This window comes from Eleutherodactylus coqui, chromosome 11, assembly GCF_035609145.1.
Source record: "Eleutherodactylus coqui strain aEleCoq1 chromosome 11, aEleCoq1.hap1, whole genome shotgun sequence".
In the NCBI taxonomy this organism is placed as follows: domain Eukaryota; kingdom Metazoa; phylum Chordata; class Amphibia; order Anura; family Eleutherodactylidae; genus Eleutherodactylus; species Eleutherodactylus coqui.
The window spans coordinates 23,244,655-23,258,583 of record NC_089847.1 but is presented as its reverse complement, the minus strand read 5'-3'; the positions used below and the strand labels follow the sequence as shown (position 1 = coordinate 23,258,583).

The window sequence follows — 13,929 nt, the reverse complement described above, 5'->3', positions numbered from 1 at the left end:
CACATGGCGGGGAGCGCGATATGGGGCGGGATTCACAGCCCTACATCGCGCTTGCCAGTGTGAAGGAGAGCAGCTAGCGAGCTTTGGTTTATATTGGCAGTCATGGTCTAATACTTGTTAAAAGCTCTACCATTTTCTTGCAGGAATGCTGCGGTCTAATAGAACAATGCCTCTACAGCACCTAGCTTTAGCATGAATTTCCCACAGAGGAGCCTGAAGGACCTTGAACACGTCCTCACATCGTGTGCGTGCGAGGGGGAACATACGGATTTGTATTGCCTGACGTTTCCCCTGCAGCGTAAAACCTAGTGGTGGACAATTGCTTTAACCCTTTGCAATCTAATTTTGGATTCAGGGTTTCCTAGGGGGCCTTCTCTTTCTGCCATCTGCTGGCTAGAGCCAGTACTGCAGTGTGGGACATGCTGGAGAGGCCCCCAACAACAGAGCTGCCAGTAATACACAGTAAGAATACCCTGCTGGACGTCTTCCGACATCAGAGCTGTACAGCCATAAATCAGAATGTCTTTAGACGGCAGACAGTGGATTGGAAAGGGTTAAACAACCTAGGGCTCATTCACACTAGCAGAATTAAAACGATCCGCCTTTTTCCCAAACAAACTATGGCCTCACTCAAAAGGACGTAAATACACACCATATTACACATATAGTTTTTATGCCCACAATACGGCCTGTATAGAACCCACTGATTTCAATTGCGTGAAAAAATACATAGCAAGGTCTATTCAAGTGCGTACTAACTGCTTTGTGACCAAGCTTTTTTGTTCCCCCCCCCCCCATATTCATTTTTTTCTTCCCCCTTTAACCTCTTCCCGCTCCATGACGTACCGGTACGTCATGGAGCCGCGGGGTATGTATGAAGAGAGGTTGCGTGGCAACCTCTCTTCATACAGTGCGGGCGTCAGCTGTTTATAATAGCTGACACCCGTGGGCAATAGCCGCAATCAGCCACGTGGCCGATCGTGCCTATTAAATGCCACTGTAAATTCTCCCGCGGTGAGATCAGGGTAGCTGTGCAGGTATCATGGCAGCCGAGGGCCTAATGAAAGGCCCCAGGGCTGCCTTACCAGACTGCCTATCAAGCCATCCCCGTGGGGTGGCTTGATAGACTGCCTGGTAAATTGCAGTATGACGTAATGCTATAGCATTACGTCATACTGCAGGAGCGATCAAAGCATCGCATGTTAAAGTCCCCCAGGGGGACTTCAAAGTAATGTAAAAAAAAAAAAAAAAAAAAGTTGTAAAAGTTTGTTACCCTGTCTCCCAGAAAAAAACGCAATAAAAAGCGATCAAAAAGTCGTATGTATTCCAAATTGGTACTATCAGAAACTACAGAACATTCCGCAAAAAAATATAGCCCTTGCTCAACTACGTTGACGGAAAAATAACAAAGTTATTGTGCGCACAAAATGACCGCAGAAAATAATTGAAAAAAATTAAATGTCTTTGAGAAAAAAACAAAAAAAAAAAAGAAGAGTAGTAAAAAAAAAACCCCCAAAAAAACCACACTATACAAGTTTGGTATCGTAGTAATCGTACCGACCCATAGAATAAAGTTATCATGTCGCTTTTGTTGCCGTTTGTGCGCCTTATAAACAAGACGCATTAAAAGATGGCGAAATGTCCCTTTTTTTTCATTTTACTCCACTTAGAATTTTTTTCAAGTTTTTCAGTACATTATGTGGTACATTAAAAAGCACCATTGAAAAATACAACTCGTTCCGCAAAAAACAAGCCCTCATACAGCGACATAGATGGATAAATAAAAGGAGTTACGATTTTTTTTGAAGGGGGGAGGAAAGAACGAAAATGGAAAAAGAAAAAGGGGCCGCGTCATTAAGGGGTTAAAAAAAATTTAACTCCTTTATTTATCCATTGACGTAGCTGTATGAGGGCTTGTTTTTTTGTGGGGCGAGTTCTATTTTTCAATGGCACAATTTAATGTGGTGTTAAAAAGTGTCAAAAAAATTATTAGAAAAAAAAATAAAAATCCACCATCTTTCGGTGCGTCTTGTTTCTATGGCGGACACCAAAAATAAAATAATCTCTTTATTCTATCAGTCAGTATGATTACTACGATACCAAACTTATGTTGTTTTTTTTTTTTTTGCTGTACTATTTTTTTTTTTTTTTTTTTTTTTTAAACATTTGATTTTTTCCAATTATTTTCTGCTGCCATCTTCTGAGTGCAACAACTTTTTAATTTTTCCGGCGACGTAGTTATGCAAGGGCTCATTTTGGTACATCTTGTAGTTTCCGTTGGTACCATTTTGGAATATATACGACTTTTTGACTGCTTTTTATTGCATTTTTGCCTGTGAGCCTGACCTCTATACCGGGAAAGATCTTTGAACAAATTATGTATGCAAATACTTGGATGAGAATGGAGTAATTAACCAGAGCCAGCATGGGTTTGTAACAAACAAGTCATGCCAGACGAATCTAATTTCCTTCTATGACAGTATCACTGACTGGGTTGATCAGGGAAATGTGGTGGATATAGTTTATCTTGACTTTACTAAAGCATTTGAGAAAGTATCTCATACTGTACTTATTGAAAAAAAATGACCAAAAATGGGATTGACAAGGCGACTGTTAGGTGGATTCACAACTGGCTTAGTGATCGTACTCAAACAGTGGTCATAAATGGCTGCGCATCCAAGTGGAAGAATGTATCAAGTGGGGTACCACAAGGCTCTGTCCTAGGCCCAGTGTTGGTCAACATTTTTATAAATGATCTGGAGGAGGGAATTGATGGGAAACTGATTAAATTTGCCAACGACACAAAGCTAGGAGGGATAGCTAACACTAGGGAAGAGAGAGAGAGTATTCAAAAAGATCTAGAAAAGCTTGAACAGTGGGCGGCGACCAACAGAATGGTATTTAACAAGGAGAAATGCAAAGTCCTACATCTGGGCAAAAAATATGAAGAAAGCACATAGAGAATGGGAGGAACTGGGCTCAGCAGCACATGTAAAAAAGACTTGGGTATACTAATAGATCACAGACTGAACATGAGTCAACAATGTGATGCAGCAGCCAAAAAGGCAAACACAATTCTGGGATGTATTAAGAGAAGCATAGAGTGTAGATCATGTGAGGTCATTATCCCCCTCTACTCTTCCTAAGTCAGACCTCATCTGGAATACTGTGTCCAGTTCTGGGCCCCCACTTTAAAAAAGACAGAAACTAGAGCAAGTTCAGAGAAGAGTTACCAGAATGGTGAGCGGTCTGCAAATCATGTCCTATGAGGAACGGTTAAAGGATCTGGGAATGTTTAGCTTGCAAAAGAGAAGGCTGAGAGGAGACTTAATAGCTGTCTACAAATATCTGAAGGGCTGTCACAGTGCAGAGGGATCAGCCCTATTATCATCTGCACAAGGAAAGACTAGAAGCAATGTGATGAAACTGAAAGGGAGGAGACACAGATTAGATATTAGAAGACCCTTTCTGATGGTGAGGGGGATCAATGAGTGGAACAGGTTGCCACGGGAGGTGGCTAGTTCTCCTTCAATGGAAGTGTTCAAACAAAAGCTGGACAAATATCTGTCTGGGATGATTTAGTGAACCTGCATTGAGCAGGGGGTTGGACCCGATGACCCTGGAGGTCCCTTCCAACCTCATACTGCAGCCTGGGTTCTGCTAACGGTTGAAGTCTATCCTGGCAAGCGCAGCCAATCTGAAAGTTGCTCTTTGAATACTAAAATAAGCGACCACTATCTATACTCTTTTTTTTCTCTAAAATGTAGTTTGAAAGAAAAAAAAAAAAAAAACAACTACCCAACCTACATAAAACTTCACTGAAAGCCAACTCTCAATAAACAGGATCCACCCAGGATAGAAAAGCTGGCAGTCATAACGGCATATTAAAATAATTTATTGGCTCCACATTACACGTCTTGTACACGGTTACACGGATGCCACTGCAATACTCTGTCATACACACATAAATAAGACATACTACACACATACAGCTCACTTATTGCAGAGGTCAGAGACAGCACAACAGGAGCCGTGTGAGCAAAGTGTGATTTCTGCTTGTTTTTCATACCCTGTATAACACAGTCTCAGAAACGCGCTGGTCAAGGAGATCAGGAGTCTGTGCGGCTCTTTCAATACAGCGACGTCCAGAAACACGGACCGCGCACAGATCATATAATAGTCCCTTTGTATGAACTTACAATATCCATGGTACAAATGCAGACACTGAGCACTCCCCTCCAGCAGCTTTGTAATCCTGAGCAATGGATTTCAACACCGACCACCCAAGGAGGGAGCAGAAGGGTATCTGCAGAGACCCCATAGAGGTATAGAAAAAAAAATATGATTAAAGTATCACATTCTAGCAGGAGTTACAGCGCCCCCTGTAGTACAATCCCCGGTCAGTGCACAGTCCCGTTATTCTGATCATCCAGTGCAATCTTCCCAAGAATCTGCTGTTCCAGCTCATTATTCCCCACCGGAAGCTGAAAAAAGTTCATTTCCGCGGCCAATGCCGCCATTGCCGACGGGTCCTGCCCAAATTGCGCTCGGAGCATCATGTCCATCTTTTCCAGCCTTCTTTTTAACCGTTTAGCCTCTCGCTCGCGAACGAGCCGCGCTTGACGCTTCTCTGGCGTCTCATTGGCCCGTTTCACGCGCATAGCCTCCCGATCCCGCTGCAAGCGTCTGGCACGCTGCTCATCTGTCTCCTGCATTCTCTGCTGCCGCTTCGCTTCTCTGTCCCTCATCCGTCTCATCTCTCGTTCCTCAGGGGTCTCGCTGTCTCGTCTGCTCTTTTTGGCAGTACGCTCTCGCTCCAGCCGTTGCATTCGTGCCTCCACGGGCTCGTTCTGTCTACGATTGGCCCACTTGCGCACTGTGGGGGTCTGGGTTGTCATCATCTTCCTGTAAGCCACACAGTTATTGCACACAAGTAATACTCCTGCAGGGTAAACGGCATTGAAGTCCAGACCGCTGGGGGTTTTGTCGCTTTCATCCCAACTTTCTGTGGATAGAACTTCTGGCAGCTTTTCACTGGACAAAAAGCAGAAAATCGTTACATTATATAATATTACATATTTACTGGGCAACAACTTAGATTACCAGAAACGTTTGAGAAGTCCGGCTGCAGATATTGGATTCCAATTTATCATTTCAGTGATGAAGATTTGTATTACAGAAAGTTTACTAATAGTTGTCACAGCGCGACGATCACCTGTTAGCAAGGCCGCAGTCAGGTGCCGCCATCCTGCATGCTATGCTTTGTTCTCTGCCCACCTGGTGTCTACCCATAGATGGGAGAGGTGCACACACATGCCCCATAAAGCTATATTAGGCATACTTCTCATATAGAGGGCTGATTCGTTGTACTGTTTTCAAGGCCCATTTACACGCAAAGATAATCTTTACCAATCTTTTTGCATGACCTGTTAATGGCCATTGAAGGCCCATTTACACTGAAAGTGGTTCGCTCAAAATTCGTTTAAAAGATATCTTGAACGGCAGTTTTGAGCAATCATTTTGCATTAACTACTAAGTAGCTACTTATTAGCTTATTAGCGTGCAAATGAAGCCCTTTACTGAATGCAGATAACAGCTGGAGGTCTGTTATCTGCATTCAGCTATATTGTTTTTGAATGGGACTGCAGCTGAAAGAATACTGTCAGTGCTATCCCGTGGAGTCCTGATAAGACACATCACTGACTTCAAGCTGGCTTTAAGTCAGCGATAAGCAAATGGTGCATGAAAAGTGCACGAGGAGCACGCGTTTAGACGCAGCAATTATCACTCAAGAGCGAATTTTGAGTGATAATCGTTGTGTCTAAATGGGCCTTAACACTTTATCATCTTCATTTGCACGTAAAGGGGCCTCCAGAAGCTGTTGCAGAGCCCAGTGTGTGATTAATCACACGCTCACTACATTGTTCTCGGCAGGTCTGCCCGACAGTTACAATTAGAGATGAGCGAGCGTACTCGCTAAGGCAAACTACTTGAGCGAGTAGTGCCTTATGCAAGTACCTGCCCGCTTGTCTCTAAGGATTCGGGTGCCGGCGGGGGAGAGCGGTGAGTTGCGGGAGTGAGCAGGGAGGAGCCGGGGAAGGAGTGAGAGAGCTCTCCCTCCCCCACCCCACCCCGCTCCCCGAATCTTTAGGGACGAGCGGGCAGGTACTCGCATAAGGCGGTACTCGCTCGAGTAGCTTGCCTTAGGGAGTACGCTCGCTCATCTTTAGTTACAATGTTATCTGCAGATTCCCCGCAGAGATAACAGCCTGCAGTCTATTGAGAGATAGAAGTGTTTACTTTATCTCCAGTAGCTGAAAGATGGATTTTGAGTTCACCTTAAAATCATCGTTCAAAAGAAAAGTGCACAATGCCCGCGTTTACATGCAACGATTATCGCTCATTTTGAACGATAATAGTAACATGTAAATGGGCCTTTAGGTATGCATAAACTGAACGGTGAATGAATGATCATTCCGCATTCGGTCCGTGTGTGCTTTTACATTGAACAACAATTGTTTGCAGGAAGTTTTTTTTGCATTTTTCTAGACAGGAAGGGCCTTAATTTTTTTTATTGCAAACCTCACCTGTTAAAAGTGTCATGGCTGGAGAACTGAGCACCACATACAGCACAGTTGGAAAGCTGGTCCTCTGAATGTATCAGTAGATGCCGTCCTAGGGACCCCGGAGAGCTGAGGGCACGGCCGCACACCGGGCAAAGGTAGCTTTTTGCGCTCACCACAGCAGCCGTATGCTGGATAGAAAACATATAAAGAGTTAATTAAGAGAGGAGTAAAAAGGTGCAGGATCATTTTATGGTTTCCAGACTATCAGCAAAACTTCTTTTCTGGGACCAAAAAGGAAAAAAAAAAATAATAAAATTGACACAAAATCCCTGCTGTGATAAAGATGACCACAAGGACTATATTGGCCCTTTTACGCGGGTACAACAGTCGGGTAAATGACTGCAGGAGCGCTGACGTCACCGCTAGGGTTGTTAGCGCTAGTGCAGAGTGTTACACTGACAGACTTCACTGCTGAATCGCGGGCTTCTCACTCAGCGCTTCACCTTTTAGGGCTCAGTCCGACGAGCGATTTTTCCTGCATCTGTAGATGCCAAAAAATAAAAGACGCAGAACGCATGTATAAAAAAAACGTATGACCGAAGCGTCAGACGCACTTTTTTTTTTTTATTCGCACTTGTGCGGTCACACAATGGGAAAATTCACACATAAAGTGCAGTCCCATCACTATCCGGCTGCAGCAGGGGACTTCTTGGATGTGAAACCCCTGGATGCTATCACATCCAAGGGTTTCACCTTGTCAATGGGGCCGGCGGCACCATTGAAATTGTAGTGAGTACATCACGGTCCCCTGCCACAGCTGTGGCAGAGGACCGCAGTGCTATCCCATTCAATGAATGGCTGAGCGCTACCTCTGATTGACTGAGCGCTGTGACCAGAGGCAGCGTTTTCTAGAGGTGGAGATTTTTCAATCCCTAGCCACCAGAATACAGAAGACGACTGCCGGGGACGGGGAGAAGAGCCGGACAGCGCTTCTAGGTGAGTTACCTTTTTTTTCTACAGCTAGGAATGATTTTCGGGGTAGGGCTTATATTGCAAGCCTCCCCCACCCCGAAAATAATCGCTGCAGTGCTGATTTGTGCTGTCACAGTGCTCAGTGATGAGAAAGTTCCAGCAGGGATGAAGGAATCCCCTGCCACAGCTGTGGCAATGAATTCCATCAGTGCGATGCGATGTGCGAATGGCAAAACGTTGTCCTATTCTTTGCAGATGCGACTTTTATTCCCTTGTATGAAATGGACATGTGACCGCTTTCATTGGCAGCCATTGATTCTAATAGATGCGGAAAAAAAAACGCTGGTCTGACCGAGCCCTCGCATTGAACAAGTTCCCCACCCGGCAGTCATTTTTATGCCGATTGAAAGTCAGCGATAAGAACTTGTGAACGACAAGCGAGAGGTTTTTTTGCACCAACACCGCACGATTATCGTTAAAGTTTGTTGGTTTTAACAGATTTTGGGTGATAACCGTCCAATGTAAATGGCCCATATGTCACCTACCTGATATACATGAGTGATCAGCTGCTCGTGGCTTTCACAGTCCAGTTGACAAAGCGGACAAATAAAAAGTCCAGAATCCAGATTACCATCAAGAGATTCAGAGGCCTACAAAGAGAAGAAGGAAGAGCGATGAAGATTTACATATATGGCAACTGGTTTTGATACTTGTGTGGAGAAAAAGAGATTAAACTGCAGTCCTGTCTCTGGGCGGTAAACAGACCCTCATCAGGCCAACATCCAGGATTAGGAATACAACATATGCTTACTACTAGAGATGAGCGAGCATACTCGCCAAGGGCAATTGCTCGAGCGAGCATTGCCCTTAGCGAGTACCTGCCTGCTCGGAAGAAAAGATTCGGCTGCCGGCAGCGGGGGAGAGCGGGGAGGAACGGAGGGGAGATATCTCTCTCCCTCTCTCCCCCCCGCTCATGGCCGCAACTCACCTGCCACCCGTGCCGGCAGCCGAACCTTTTCTTCCGAGCGGGGAGATACTCGCTAAGGACAATGCTCGCTCATCTCTAGTTACTACTAAAAATGGATCTTCACATTCTAACACCATATTATGTATCTAAATCTCCGTTTTAAACATTTGGACCTCCGTTAGGGGGCATTTGCTACAAACAGCTTTACTCTCAACTTCAGTTAGTAACCGAAGTCAGTAAAGCTCCCTCTAATGGGGTCTAATAGGCAGCTCTATTTTAACACTTAGGCTACTCGCACATCAGCCTCCGTTTTCCTGTTACGTTATGGGAGCAGGAAACCGGAATCCCTGTCCAAACGAATCAGTCCAGTTACGGAATCAAAGCGCCAAACAAACCCCATTGACTCTAAAGGGATCCAGCTTCCAATATGTCCGCTAGTATTTTTGCAAACAAAATAGCGCATATTTTCGTCTGGCGGCTTCAACACAAGTGTGAATGTGCGCTAAACTCGGGATTTGAGAATTTACAAACATGGACATTTAAAGTTGTATTTCTATATAGATATTCATTGCATCACGGAATAAGTCTTAAGTAGAGATGAGCGAGCACGCTCGGTTAGGGCAGTTACTCGAGCGAGCATCGCTGTCCTGCTCACCCCTGCCCCCCCCCCCCCCCCCCCCCGCATGTGGTCAGCCAAGCCACCACTGTAACAATATGTATGTGTGGGTTTAAAGCCCATTAGTGAGGTCAGTAAATAAGACGTATTGGCCTTCACTAATGGAACATGCAGATGGTGGTTGTGGCTACTTGATCAACTATATAATATGGTGAAAGTAACAAAGGAAGCAGTTGAGTCAGTGATTACGTCAAACACAACGGTTTCCTTCATTGTGTGAGATTTACAATATCACATCCTCCGCCTCCCCTTACCATAGAAACATCTTCCCGTTTCCTCCTCTTTTTGCTTACACCGGGTTCTTCTTTCTCAGTGTTGTCTTCTTCGGAAGCCTGAGATGACAACTCATCGATTGTCGTATCCTCATCACTGTCGCCTGCAATAAGGAGATTCATATTACCAAAGAGGTGGTGGCAACGATCATACCTGCAACCCTAAAACGGACGATGAAACCTAGTAATAAGGCAACACAATATAACCGACCTTAAAGGGAACCCGTCCCCAGTCAACCTGCAGCAGAGCGGTACGATTGCATAGTATCAGTCATTCCCGCACTTCTTTGGTCATCAAAACTGATACAACTGTAGCGCTGCCATTCGCTTACTAGGCTAAAAACTAGTAACAGGTTCCCTGGGGTAGTCGGAATTAGAATACAAAGTTTTGTTTTTTTATTTGCCCCAGAAACAGCACCACTGTTATTATTGGACTGTGCCTGGTATTGCGGATCATCCCTATTCAATTGAATGATGCTCAGCTGCAATACCCGGCACAGCCATTAGACAAGAGTGGCGCTGTGTCTGCAAAATCCCTTTCAAAAAAAATATGCAAAACACACAGTAAATTAACACGACGCATGAATAATACTCCATAAACTCTTAGTCGCTGCTGCAGATGCAACGGTACACCTGATCCTTGGTGAACGTTACTCAACCTCTAGTGTTACCAAGTTATAGCAAATCATGGAGGACAGAAGGGTGCATGTCGCCCAATCACAGGGGAGAACACCCCAAGTTACACCTCGCTGCAGGAGAAAAATAGCAAGTCAAAAAAGTTTAAGGCCCAATGTCCACGGGGAGAAAAGGATTACAAAAACTGCGCAGGTCACCAGCACGCGTGATCTGCACCCATGGGGAATCATAGGGAGTCATTAAATACCTGCGGACGTCATTTTTCCCCGGTGCACGGATCGCACGCGCAGGAAAATACCTGTTGCATTTTGTGCGGCTTTCCAACACGTCTGGATTCCACGGCTTTTATTGAAGCCAATGGAAGCCATCCGCCCTGCGACACATGTAGCTGTCACTGCGTCCATGCCACAGGACAGCAGGAGTTTAAAAAAAAAAAAAGACGGCACGGCGCATGCACCTGCCACGCCGCCAGCGTCTCGAGTGCATACGCCGGGCAGAAGCAAGAAGATCCAGCCTGCCTGGACGAGAACCCCGCAGCGTCCGGACAGATGAGTAGAATGTATTTTGTGGCCTCATGTCTGCGTGTGCATACATCAACTACATGGCTAAGAGCAAGGAATGCGGATACATGAATACATACATTATATATATATATATATATATATATATATATATATATATATATATATATATCTTCAGGGAATGCTCAAGCCCCCTGTATCAACCCTTGTGTCCAGTCTAGGCCGCTCTTAACCCCTTAACAGGTCACTTCACGGTGACCGTAGCGCAGTTTTCTAGATACATATATAGTCGCTGTCCGTACAGACATACAGCCTCGCTGGTCCTGAAGTATCAGATAATTGTAAGGAGAGATTATATTATTATCTCCCTTCAAAGTGCCAACTCCAAAAAGGCCTGACAGATATCGCCATCGGCCCGCACTTACTGCTACTCCGCTCATTCTGCTCCATCTCCGCCGCTTCCTGTTTCACAATCTCGGTTTTCATCATTGCTTGTGGCGCCAATCCCGCAAACATGTTCTCCCCTAAAGAGGGAAGGAAGAGTCCGTTACACGCATGCCAAGGTTTAGATCCCTCCGGAGACAGAAGGACGGTCTGAGTAACAATTCCATAAGGTCAGCAGAATTGCTCTAGCGTTGATCGAAGATCTGTCGTTTTGTGTCTGCAGCTCTAACGCAGAGAGATGTGCCTCATACAGCCGTCTGCTGGCTGCGAACCCTTACTACGCACAGGCGATACTCACAATGTACTTTGTTTGGAGTTGTCTGTTTCCTCCGGGACATCTTACGGGAACTGGCTACATCCACGCTGACCCTCTACACAGAGCGGCTCTGAAAGCAGAAGACACAACGGGGTTATGCGCCAAAAGTAGGGAAAGCGCAGAAGTGATCGGAGCCGCTGCTTGGGAAAGACGATCTAGAACATTTTACTTGCAGGATGCCAACAATGGCGCAGTCAAGCACAGTGCATGCCATGCGACGCGCCCCCCCCGAACTGCCATGTGTTGTTTCCTACTGAAGTCAATGGGAACCGCTTGCCGGTCCTCCGACGCGCGAGAAACACGTACCGGAGGATCGCAATATCAGAAGCAAGAAATCGGGCCAGAATGGCGCTGGTCTGTGTGAAGGCCGCCTTAGGCTCCATAGGGATAACATTGTGCTGCAGTAATAGCCGCATGTCCTAACTGCGTCTCGTGCGAACGGTCACTTAGCGCTCCTTTGCACAGATGTATTTGCGCGCGCAAGAAGTACAGTAAATACGCCAATACATGCGCAAATATACCTTGCTGCTATGTGGTTGTGTGAAGCCGCCCTTACTATACCTACACACAGGCAAATGTTTGGGGTTTTTTTCCACAAGCGTGCGTTTTCACGCGGATGGCAGGAAAAACGTCTCCCGTCACTCCTGTGAAGTAGCGCTTCTCTGGCTTTCAGCTGCGTGGGAGGATCAGCAAGCGTTTTCCTCGCGCGCTCATCGTCGTGCGAAGCGTTGTACTGTCGCATTGAAAACAATGGGCGATGTGTCCGAGGAACACGGAAATATAGGACACGCAATAATATACATACATCTCCATTCAGAAGTATGGGAATCATGGTTACATGAGATTTGCGCGTCTTGCAACGCGCAGATCTAGCGCAAGTTTCTCGGCCGTAGATAAAAATTGTTAAAAGCCGCGTCCAACTCTTTATTAGAAATCACTGCAAACACGTTAAGACAATACAAGTGGCGGTCCCTACTTCAGCGCTGCGGCTCCCGTGCTCCTCGCGGTTTTTCGTTTACGAATAGCTACCACCTGACCACTGAAGCCATTCAAGCCGCCGCAGCCATCACATACCATCCTCCTGGCATTACCACTCAAACGCTGGGAGCCATGATGTCCGAACGTCATGTGACCGCCGCAGCAGTCCAGTAAAGAAGCGCAGGCGCTGTGGGCGGATCCGGACGCTTTTATTGTTTGAACATATTTACAGCGAATATTAAAAAAAAAAAAAAAAAAAAAGGCATCGCCGCCGCCCTACCGGACATCCCCGTTTACGGACAACGCCTTAAGGCGAAGGCTGCATGGCGACTTTGTCGCAACATTTGCCACATTGCCGTGACCCACAGATCGCAAAAAAAAAGCCGGATCTTTTGCGATCGGCAGCAACACAACCTTATTGGCTGCGCTATTTGTTGTGAGCGATCGCAGCGCGCCGGACCCCAATCCTCGGCGCGGACCCCCATATGTATAACAAGTCCAGCATTAACCCCTTAGTGGATGAACAAGCAGCTGCTGCCCAGTAATGAATGAGCCAGAGCCCCACTGATGCAGCCGCGAATAGAGCATGCAGGGCGCAGGGCTCCACGGTCAGCAGGGGGCGCCCCGCACTCTGCATGGCTCCCATGCCGGCTGCATTCACAGCCCGGGACTGTAGCGGCCCACGGCGGTTTCTCCAGACGATACTGTGCTCCGGTGCCCGGCCACCCCCTGCACTCACCTACATGACCCCCGGCAGCCCCCCGGCCCCGGGTGTGTCCCGCTCCACACAGACGGTGCAGGCTGCGGCTGCTGGAGGGAGAGAGGCCCTCTGATGACGTCATGTGGTCATGTGACCGGGGGAGGGAAACCTGGGAGGTGGGAGCCCCCCAGAGTGTGGCCATTGTGTGCTGCAGGGGGGCTCATTCCACAACCCCCTCCAGTACACAGCGCCCCCATAAGGCTGCCTTCACACAGAACGATAACCGTTCAGTCTAAACCGCAACAATGATAATCGTTCGCTTTTCGTTCGTCATTCATTAAAATCATGGTTGGCTCGTTCAGCAGCGCTCGTTCGGTCGCGCTCAGTCACGTATGCAGCGAATGCGCAAGACTGAACGAACGCGAATGATGAACCTGCCGGCCCGAGAGCGAACGAGTCTGCGATTACATCACTCGCGTGCTCAAGCGATAAATCGGCTCGTCCAAAAGCACCCCGAGGTCACTTCCACGTAGCGGCACGTCCTACCTGGGCGTTCCCTCGGAACGCATCGCCCATTGATTGCAATGTGACAGGAAGCCACGCCGTACAATGCGAGGTTTCCTATTGAAAACAATGAGAGACACGTGCCGGTCCTGCGACGCGGCTGAACGCCGTAGCGTAGGACCGCAGACTGACTGAAGGGGTGGGGGCGGTGCTGACAGGAAAATACCTTGCATTCCCCGTGTAAAACGCACGCGATATCAGACGGGTTTCACGGCCCAATATTGCGCTCGCTGTAGGAAGGCCGACTTCATATGGGTATAAGCACAATTGCGCACGTCTGAGTGCAACTTTTTTGCGCTGTTGATTTTGCGCACACC

At 46.9% G+C, this 13,929-nt stretch overlaps 1 protein-coding gene across 1 annotated transcript; it reads right to left on the bottom strand.

Moving 5' to 3' along the window:
• Nucleotides 1-3,874: 3,874 nt before the first annotated feature.
• Nucleotides 3,875-13,190, bottom strand: ZNF821 (zinc finger protein 821). Its single transcript, XM_066582862.1, has 7 exons — nt 13,088-13,190; nt 11,353-11,440; nt 11,036-11,134; nt 9,436-9,557; nt 8,084-8,188; nt 6,588-6,754; nt 3,875-5,034 (listed from the first exon to the last, which is right to left on the bottom strand). The coding sequence occupies exons 2-7, from the start codon at nt 11,390-11,392 to the stop codon at nt 4,401-4,403; spliced, it is 1,167 nt and encodes a 388-aa protein (XP_066438959.1). The 5' UTR covers nt 11,393-11,440; nt 13,088-13,190; the 3' UTR covers nt 3,875-4,400.
• Nucleotides 13,191-13,929: the final 739 nt, after the last annotated feature.

Bases quoted from the DNA above. Each gene is read 5' to 3' on its own strand.
- ZNF821 (XM_066582862.1), bottom strand. From the start codon at position 11,392: ATGTCCCGGAGGAAACAGACAACTCCAAACAAAGTACATT. The intron at 8,189-9,435 runs GTAAGGGGAGGC...TTCTCTTTGTAG, and splicing joins AACGGGAAGATGTTTCTATG to GCCTCTGAATCTCTTGATGG. The intron at 6,755-8,083 runs GTAGGTGACATA...TTTTCTATCCAG, and splicing joins TGATCACTCATGTATATCAG to CATACGGCTGCTGTGGTGAG.